Source organism: Megalopta genalis, chromosome 2, assembly GCF_051020955.1.
Source record: "Megalopta genalis isolate 19385.01 chromosome 2, iyMegGena1_principal, whole genome shotgun sequence".
Classification (NCBI taxonomy): Eukaryota; Metazoa; Arthropoda; class Insecta; order Hymenoptera; family Halictidae; genus Megalopta; species Megalopta genalis.
The window spans coordinates 26,932,756-26,943,458 of record NC_135014.1 but is presented as its reverse complement, the minus strand read 5'-3'; the positions used below and the strand labels follow the sequence as shown (position 1 = coordinate 26,943,458).

Genomic DNA, 10,703 nt, shown 5'->3' with positions numbered 1-10,703 from the left:
GAAAACAAGGAGGAATATAGCGGAACGCGATAAATCGGGAGAAATAACAGTTGTTAAGAGTATAATGAATTATAAAAATGCCGGTGCAGGCTGCGCAAGGAGAATCGTTAAAAATGCAACGGTGCCGGACAAAAAGATGCGACATTTGTCGGGATGAAATGACGAGAAAGAAAGAACAAACAAGCAACAATCGCTGAAATCTCGTGAATGCTAGATACAGGGTGATCCGATTAACCGGACTTGCTGGAATATTTCGCGAGGGATCGAAGTTATCGAAAACACGTTCTCGCAAAAGTTGTTTGGTACGGAGGGGGACGTTCGATGGTATAAACAATATTCCCGCAGGTGCAATGGCGTGGGAGATACACGAGTCAAATTGATATTTTTAAATGGAACTCTGTATTTTTGTGTTTATAATATAGCAGGGCTCGTTGAGACGAATACAGTGATTTGTCACGTGATATCGTTCCACGTAGTAAAATGATATAAATGACATAAATGATATAAATTAAATGTGAACTCTACGCCACTGCATCAGCTAGCTCTATCGAATAACGTCAATTCGATTTTGCATCGTCTTCAACCTCTTCGCTCCTTTTGAAATGCTTTCAGTTTCTTGTTCCAACAATCAGTCTGAGAAGTGCCTTCTGCAGATCAAGAAATCACAAAAAGAAAGATTAAAAAAGAAGAAGCAAAAAAAGGGAAAAGAGAAAAAGTGCTGAAACGCATCGAATTATGTCATTTTGCTACATCGAATGATGTCACTGTATTCGTCTCAACGAACGGATAAAAATATACAGCTAAAAAGTTATTTTTTAGCTGTTAATGCTCCCATTTAAAAATATATTAATTCGACTTCAATGTCCCCCTGACCACCCGCATCCGATGGAACATCGTTCACGCCGTCGAACGTCCCCCTTTGCACCGAACAACTTTGTACGAAACAAACGTGTCTTCGACGACTTCGATCCCTCGCGAAATGATCCAACGCGATCCAATCAAACAGATCACCCTGTACATACATACATGTATACAACCGGCAGGTTCGAAAGCGTCGAAACCGAAGAGAACCGAGAAATCGCAAGAACGAAATAAGAATCGTCGCGATGTAATTAAGCGATGGAAAAAAGCGTCGGTGGCACGCGCGCGCGACACGGAAAGAATCGATTCAACGATCGTTGAAATCGCGATAGATAGACGACGAAGACGACAAGGACGAAAACGCCGGAGGCTGTGTCGCAAGTACGAAAAAAAAGATATGGCAGCGAAGCACACAAGGGATTCATAGAAACAACAACGATTAAACTGCAATAAACGATACCAGATACCGGGAAGCAAAAATTCCGTGCACGAGCGGTTCCCGAGTCCAGGCTTCACGATAATTAAGTAGCTTTCCTAAGGCCGGCTGGGTGGCGCGTCGCTTTCCGCGATTGTTGCGACTAATTAACGACAGCTCTCTCTCCCCCCGTCGACGAGGGAGAGAAAGAGAGAGGACAACGATTGCAGATTGCAAAACACCGAGAGCGAACCCCGCGAACGGTGTGCACACACACGTTGGCGCCGATGCTACTTTCTCGATCGTGCAACACTGATCCTCCTCAAGACGAAACGGGATTAAGATGCGTGCACGCGCGCGAGCGCGGCTTAATTGTTTGTGCCTGGGAGATATCGGTAGAGCGGCGGCCGGCGATCGTCGATGACTGGAGATTCATGAATATTGATTCGTTCCCCCGTGGCGCGGAAAATCCGAGCCGGTCGTACTACGACAACAACGTCGACACGTCGGCGACGCAACGACAACGACAACGACGGTCGTTCCGTGTCCGAGCGTTTTTCCGCGAGCGTGTCGAACGATCGGCCGGTGATGAATGGAGTGAACGGATCGATTAGGCTCGACTACGTCTAACGCCGTCGCGAATCTCGATAAAAAGCCGGCGATAACGCGACGGAGGCATGGAACGCGGAGTGTAGGCGGCCGCAAATGCTCCGCGCGCAAATAAGTCGCTCTTGTTTAATCATGAACACAGATAAAACAATAAGCAATGACGCCACGGAAGGCGCAGTTCGTCTGTAGTCGAGGTGGAAACGAGCACGCCGAGAGGCTGGCAACCAGATTTCCGGTCACGCCGATTGTTTCGCCGAGCGAGAACCGCCGATCGAAGCACCTGCCGATCGATCCGAACCGTGAGATGTGGATCACCCTTCGCCTAACCGTGAACCGCGCCGCAAAGTGATCTCTCCTCGAGGACTGCGAGGGCCGTTGAAGGCTGTGACCGGCTGCGAAGGACGCGAGGACCGTGACCGAACGATCTCTGAACTGAACGATCTCGCACATGGGCGCACGTTGACCATCGTCCAGCAGCGCGAAACAATTCCGAAAAAAGTGGACGACAGTTGCCGGGACCGATCGGGAGATCGAATCGCAGAATCGATAGAATCGCAGACTCAGGCCCGAGACGAACTATGAAAATGACAGGGGAGAAGGAGCTGAGGGACGTGATGTGCGTCAAGTACCCGGTGAAAGTAGTAAACGGCGAGAAAGCTAAGGACATGCTCGAGATCAAAGTGTACAAGAGAAGATGGCTGATACTCGGTTTGTTTATTCTGTACACCGGGATGAGCACCTTCCAGTGGATCCAGTACTCCGTCGTGCCGAACGTAATAACGAGGTATTCGCGCTTGTTTTTTTTTTAGTCTCTCCCACGGCCGTTCTTGGCCACGACCGGTCGAGGTGCGCGTTACAAGGTGTTCCCCGTGTGCTAGATGTCATTTTACGTGCACCTGCGGCTCTGATTGCTCGCCGATTCCTTCGAACGTTTCACGCTTTTTCCTCGCGGGATAGCTTCGATCGTTCTATCGATCGTTTTCGCTGGACCCGTGTCGTAAATTAGTCGATCGCGCATTTTTCTACGGTAGCTTTTCAATATTGGACAATTGTTTGGCGCGTAGAATCGAAAGGTTGAATTTAGATTGTTGCTAAAACGCGTTGCATTTGTATGCATCTCGATGCTTTAGTAGATTACGTGAAATTGCGTGTTTTGCCTCGTGCGAGGCTTCAAACGTTTCTTTCGAGACGCGCGTAGACCTGTTGAAAAATTTGAGATTTCGATCTTGTTCGAAAGCTGCACTTCGCATTTTATTGAAAGATCTTAGCGAGCGATGAAAAGTTCGTCGAAAGTGGTCCTGAGAATTTCGAACAGTCGATAAACGTGGTAAAAGAACGTAAAAAGATGCAACAGTAACGCAGAAAACGGTTGAAAGGAGAAATTAATAATCGGTTCGTCTTTAAACAACGAGCAAATAAGCAATCTCGCGAAAGAGTTACGTTACGATTAATGACAATGCAGACAAATTAAACGACAATGCAGTATCTACTGTAAAAATTCTTAATTTACATTCTTGGCTCGATGCGAATCGCTAATATGCCTTTTATCTCTTTTAATCAAAAAATACGGCAATCTTCTGACTGTATTTCCGATGGAAAATTCGTAGCTTCGATTCGCGTATCGGCCGAATGCGGCACGAAAAGTGCACGACAAATACAATCTCGTCTGCGAAAGGAACGATTACGCTTACAGCATCGAATATAGATCTTATCTGCGAATTTCCGGATCGCGGAACGAACGATTGAAAACTCCCGAAAACGGACTGCACGCACAATTATTTGCAAAAGTTGCTAAAAGTCGACTGAACGTCGAAATAAACATCGAAAACGTTCGAACGTGACTTACAATTTCATTCACCGTAGTTTCTGATATACAGTAATGTCTCCCTAATTGATGCTCAGATTGTGCAGAAAAAAATCGACAATTTGGGAAGAGGAGATACGATTATTCGAGACTTGCGGCTCATTGACGATCGGCGATTGCAGAAACGAGCCGCGAGACCCGAAGAATCGCGACTAAGTATTCTCGTATATTCGCGTAATAATGTCTCCCTAACTGACGCTCAGATTGTGCAGAAAAATGGACAATTTGGAAAGAGGAGATACGATTGTCCGAGCGCTGCATCTAATTTTTATAATTGTTGGCAATCGGTAACTATAAAAACGAGTCGCAAGGCTCGAACAATCGTATCTCCTCTTCCCAAATTGTCCACTTTTGTGCATAATCTGAGCGTCAATTAGGGAGACATTACTGTACTCCGTTCAGATGTTTCGGTTTCTCCGTAGACCTCGACGAAACGCGCGAAAATTTCAATGAAATCGCATCTATGCGTTTCGAATCTATGCATTTCATTCACGGTCACGATTGCCGTAACGCGTTGCCTATATATGTATACATATATACATATATACATATATATAAATCTGCTTCTCAATAGGAGGAACTATTGCTCGACGTTTCGCAGTCCATCATTAACAGAAAATGATGTATTACTAAATAGTTGTTACCGTTTCAACGTGATACAAATAAACGGCCCCTGGCCACGATATCACGTGCTATCCGTATGCAACGTGACAGCATGTGATTTCACGTGACGCGGTATCTCTCTATGTGTTTCTATCTTAATTGAGAATGTGAATTAATGAACGTGTATCTTTATTTCAGCCTTTCGGCCTAGAAACACGGCTCGGTCTTTGCATTGTCATTCGCATAAACGATCCGACATATAAGCAGCGTTCAGACGAGTATACTCGTCGCGGAGAAGCGGCAGTATAATGAATTATCCCTAACTGACGCTCAGATTGCAAAAATGAACAATTGGAGAAGAGGAGATTAATACTTACGCCTCGTTTTTATAATTACCGATCGTCGACGACTATACTTTCGCGCGCAATCCGAGCGTCAATTAGAGAGAATTCACTGTGATTCGCGTCGAGTATACTCGTCGCTCGATTCTCGCGACGCACAGCCGCGCGCTCCGCGGAAAGGAGGCGCCACGGCCAGCTGGTTAATCGCGCAAATAACGAACGAATAACGATATTTGTACTCCGATTTATACTCTTGCATTATTTACACTCTATTTAATTCCGAGAAACCGTGCGACGAGCATCGTTTCGCCGTTCGAATCGCGTGGAACGGCACGAATTGTGACAGCTCTTGCTCAATCGCCGCGGCAAACACGTCGTCGCGCTAAATATCTGGGACATCGTTGAAAGAATGAGAAAAAAACCAAAGGGGGAAAAACCGCTTCTGCGCTAAAGTATCCTGTACAATTCTTTCCGCTTATTTAAGCGCGATGTGGTCGCGATAACCGGAAGATCTACTTCGCCTGGCACGCCGGTCCGAAGGAAAAATCGCGCGACCGATTAAAACAGCGGCGCGTCGCTTAGTTCCCGCCGCGAAAGACGAGCCCCGATGAAATTGAACTAATTATCCAGGTATTACGGAGTGTCCTCGTTAGTCGTCGACTGGACTGCGATGTCGTTCCTGGCGTACTACGTGATTTTCGTCATCCCGGTGACCTATTTCATGGACCGTTGGGGCCTCAGGTGGACCAACATTGTCGGATGCGGAATCAGTTGCCTCGGCTCCTGGATCAAAGTTCTGTCCGTCAGCCCGGACAGGTTTTACGTTACCTTCATCGGACACTCTCTTGTCGCTTCTACGCAGGTTAGAGAGACACGCGGCACCGATAACTTTATCGAGAATATTTATTTTCTGTCGACGATGCCCGTCGAACGGCCGAGCAGCCGAAATTGGAAAAGAATCACGAGCCACGCCGCTCCGCGCAAAACGAAAATCCCGAGCAGGCGATGTATAACTATATCGAGCAGGTTGAAAAACGCCGATATATCGGGTGTCCGCGGAAAAATCGACGCGTTCTTTCGCGGGAAAACGAGCGACGATCCTTCGACGCTCGATCATTTCCCGGCGGCTTCGAAATCTTATGCTCGTAGATGTCCCGTGTTTTTTCTCTTTCCGTGCTTTTCTAGCAGCTTTGCCGAACGAAATCTTTTCGCGAAGACTTTGCGAACGATTCGACGTCGAATCCGTCGAGCCTCGAGCCGCGAAGTCGACGATAACGTGAAACGGAGGAGGAAAGTTCGGCGCGCGAACGTTCCGCTTCGACAATTAATAACCGAAATATAGTTATATACTGCGAAAAAAGATACGTACAATGGAACAGTCGCGAGAGCAAGGAGATTCTGAAAGTTTCGAAAGGAACGATGCACGCGCCGGGACATGCGTGTGCAGTCAGTCGGCGCTGCTCCGATTGAAAAATCCGCGGTGTGTGCGCGCGAAAGCTGAAATTGACACAGCGTGTTTAACGGCGCTTTAATACTGCTCACAAATACGGTCGGCGTGGATTCGCGAAAATGTCTAATAAATTTCCGGTAATGCGGGGAATTACGAGTCTAGTCGTTCTTTATGTACCCAAAGCTTAAGCCGGTGGTACAATATCGAAATAAGAGTAATGTCTCAGGCGCGAGAGGATTTAGGTGTCTACGTTCGCCGACTGCATCGCGTGTTGACCTGAAATGAAATCCGTATCGTTCCGCCGCGCCGCGAGCAAAACTCTCTGATATCGTTTCCGAAAGGATCCCGGATTTCGTGTCGCCTGTTCGCGGTTCCCGGAAAAATCGAATCCCTCGTCGAACCGTTCGTTAAAGAGGCTCTTCGCTGACGCGGAATCGAATATTCGCAACGTGCTCGTTCACGTGGTCGCGATCACGATTATTTGCATGATTTTGTTGGCCGTGATCAAATCGCGGCAACCGCCACGGCCGGATGCGAAACGCGCTAACAATAGAACTGATAACTTATCGTCGCTATTTTATATTATAGTAATAGACTCCGCTTAGGTAACTAAGCTCGTAATCGAGCCCGATTCGACTTCGCGCGGCCTCAGAACTAAATCCGAGGACTTTGTAAACGTCGCGGCGCGAGGCGCCAGGCTTCGAATGTAAATCACTCCGCGGCAGAAAAGTTGTTGAAGAAGAATTGTTGTTGCCGGTGATTCTTCAATCGCGCGAGCTGATCGGTTCGATCGATGATTCAACGAGAGACGCGCGTCGACCGAAAATATATCATCTTATCGTAAACGAGCAGAACTGATTTTAATCGATATCGATTTTTCTACGGTGATCAGACGATAGTTCAGATTTTCCCTGGACGTATAGCTGCCCAATGGTTCGACACCAACGAAGTGTCCACTGCCACGTCGTTAATCATTTTCGGTAATCAATTGGGAATTGCTCTGAGTTTCCTGCTGACGCCGATCATCGTGAAAAATCACGAGAATCTCGACGACATCAGCAAGGACTTGTCGTTCCTATTCTGGACCGTAGCCATCATCCTGACGATTGCGTTCATACTAGTCGTGATACGTAAGTTGTACAATTAACAGATTAATTAATAAATGAAATTGATGCGTAAAGAGAGCGTTCGAACCGCACGATTGCAAAATATTTCAACGAAATGGAATAGATATGCTGGGAAGAGGAAACAAATTCGGCGGCGCTCTCTACTTCTGCACTGGTTAAAAAAGTTTAAACAATTGCCTTTTGGTACAAATGTGTTACTGCAAATAATATTATAATATATTAATATGTATTATTATATATAATGATATTAATATTAATATATAAAAATTATTACGCAGTGCACATATATGTATTAGCAATATAAATAATATATTATATATAATAATATATATAATATACACATATAATAATATAATATATTATATATATATATATATATATATATATATATATATATATAATATATATTTGTTACAAATATATTATCACTAAATATATTATTATAAATGACAAGCAACTTTGGTCTAACCGAACGTTATTGTTTCACACAGTGTTCGAAGATGATCCAAAGTTACCGCCGAGTAAAACCCGTGCGCTGCAAAAGATCAATCGAATGAATCATAACGAGGGCTTCGTAGCGCCGATTAAGAGGCTGATTAAAAATAAACAGTACATATTACTTTGCAATACCTATGGCTTGAACGTCGGCGTACTAAACGCCGTAGCAACATTATTCAGTCAGATCTACCTTGTGCATTTTCAGGTGAGCTGGAAGAAACATGTTTCTTTTTATATATTTTAATTATCGGAGCTTATCACCATCATCATCATTATTATTATTGTTATTATTATTATTATTTATATGATGTTACATGTTTTGCAGAATGGTGAGGAGGACGCGGGTAGAATCGGTTTGGTTATGATCATTTCCGGTATGGTAGGTTCTGTCTGTTTGGGCGTCATTATAGACAAAACCCATAAATTCAAGTAAGAGTCTGAAATTTCTATTTTTTTGTCTTCATTTTCTATTACAATTTTCGCAGCTGAATCGCACGACTAAATCTAACTTTCTTTGTTATTGTTTTATCTTAATTTCGCGTAGTACGTATTCGCTGGTTTAAAAAGTGATCCATTGTCGTGTATATTATTTTAGAAATTTAATAACGTCGATATTCGATGCCGACTGTAAAACAAATTTCGCAACTCCGATAAATCGCGAAAGAAATCTTCGACCGTGTGTGTACGTTTGCGTAGACGAATTTTCGAAAGACGAATTTATTTCTAAAAATGGATTACTAAAAGTCGAGCGCTTCCAAAGCTTTTTGTACATTACGTCGTGTCGCAGATTTTTATTATTTCGCATCTCCGTAATAAAATCGAACGCGTGTTTTTAGGCAAATAACGGTGGCCGTATATTTCCTGGCGCTGTGCGGCGAAATTTTCTTCGCCGTGAGCAGCGTCGCCGAAATCCAGTGGATGGTGTATTTGTCGGCCATTTTCCTCGGGTACTGTTTCACGCTTTTTTTATTTTCGACGTTCGAAGCTTCGCGCGGCGCAAATATTAAACAGAGCATGCTGAACTGAAAATCTATAAACCGAAAGTTATTTCGCGGTCCCTTTGTATTCTTCTCGTTCGAAAAATAATGTCGAGCTGCTCCAATTTATTTCTCAAGTCTCGGTTGCACAGAGCGCCCCAAAAATGTCTCGCAACCCTTAAAAGCAGGTTCCTGGGGTCATTTCAAGTAACTTTTTCCTTTGCGAAAATGCAATCCGCGGCTTCGTTCACGAGATATTAGCGAAAAACAGCGACCAATCAGAGAGACCAGCTAAAGCGAGACGGTGGAGCTCGCCGGCGCGAGGCGCCCGAGCCAATCAGCGGAACTGGAATTGAAGCCCCGCCTCGCGCCAGTCGAGCTCGCTTCTCATTGATCACTATTTTTCGTTAATAACTCGTGAACGAAGCCTCGGATCGCATTTTCGCAAAGGAAAAAGTTGCTTGAAATGATCTCAGGAATCCCTATTTTTAGACTGCGAGACATTTTTGGAACATTCTATATAATCCACTCGTAGCATATTAACAGGACACCGTTTATTACTTGACATTTTTAGACCCGCTCGTTACCGAATTCAATGTTCAAATTGTCTCTGTGATCGCGACGTCGGAGGCTTCCGCATTCGGATAAATCGATGCTCGCGCGTCTAAAGGCCAATTATTCTTCGCAGGTTCTTCATGTTAAGTTACGTGGCCGTGGGCTACGAGGTATGCGCGGAATACACGTACCCGGAATCGGAAGGCATAACGGCAGGAATTCTGAACGTGGCTAATAACATTTACGGCATTGTTCTGGTTCTGATACTGGGCGAATTATTGGAGCTTTACGGCGATATACCGGTGCACGTGGGTCTCTGCATAGCGTTGCTGATCGGCTTTGTCGCCACCGTGTTGACGAAGGACGTGCAAAGGCGTCAGGACGCTAAAAAGGGCATTCGTTACGAGGGCGTCGGTCAAGGTGACACGAACAATGACTCCTGCAACGAGCACGGGAACACTTAAAGCGTGCCCGGCGACACGTTTCGAAGTGGATTAATCGACAAGGGTTTCGTAAATGTATATACCGTTTTTTTATACATTTCCTACTATTTTTTTGTTCACACACGAGACGCGTAAGCGAAACACGGCGAAACTGGCGCGGATCGCTTGTCACGACACGCGCGATCGTCAACACGATCGCGAGCACAAATTGCGATCGGTTGGCGGCCGCGCGGGGTTCATTGTACTCCTATCAATCACGTGGCCGTCGTTTGCAAGTCAACATTTGTAGAATTTTCACTGACTCATAACGTAATCGCTGCACTTACGATCTCGTCGTGATTGGAATCGCCGGAGTTACTATTGCGCCAACGATCATCCTCGGAAGCGGAAGAAGAACTGTTCGACGTTCAGCGTAAACTCAGCACGAAATTTTCATCACAAGTCTGACTAGTTATTGTAAGATAATGGGTTGAAGACGTTATTCTTGCGAACATGCGTCACCGAAGCAGGTCTCGATTATTGTTAGAATCTGAGTTGAAGCAACGAATTTGAATAAAATATTACAGATATTTATTGACACCTGTAAGATTCCTTTTTGATTACGTTCTTTTACTGTCATAAGCACTGGGACACCTAAATTTCCCACCTATTTTTAGTGCGAATATAGATGCTAGAATTAAATAAACCCAACGTTGAAACGTGCTGCCATCTATATATAGGTCCTACCACCCCCAATTTTGAGGGGCGAAGAATTTAAAATAACAAGAAATCGAATAACAGCTGTATTACTGTATATTAAGATTATGGTAAGTGAATATTCCAATTTTTTCGAAAATTCATGTTCTGCCCATGAAAGGGTTGATTGACGCACAGCTTGGAAACGAAAATGGACAACTTGGGAAGTACGATTATTATACCGATTATAGTTACGGATTGTCAACAATTATAAAAGCAAGCCGC

At 44.7% G+C, this 10,703-nt stretch overlaps 1 protein-coding gene across 1 annotated transcript; it reads left to right on the top strand.

Annotated features, from left to right (window-relative positions):
• The first annotated feature begins 1,760 nt into the window (after positions 1 to 1,760).
• LOC117230000 (choline/ethanolamine transporter flvcr2a) lies at positions 1,761 to 10,329 on the top strand. Its single transcript, XM_033487005.2, has 7 exons — positions 1,761 to 2,669; positions 5,324 to 5,555; positions 7,036 to 7,273; positions 7,762 to 7,973; positions 8,094 to 8,197; positions 8,605 to 8,715; positions 9,434 to 10,329. Exons 1-7 carry the CDS (start codon positions 2,464 to 2,466, stop codon positions 9,762 to 9,764), a joined length of 1,434 nt encoding a protein of 477 aa, XP_033342896.2. The 5' UTR covers positions 1,761 to 2,463; the 3' UTR covers positions 9,765 to 10,329.
• The last annotated feature ends 374 nt before the right edge of the window (positions 10,330 to 10,703 follow it).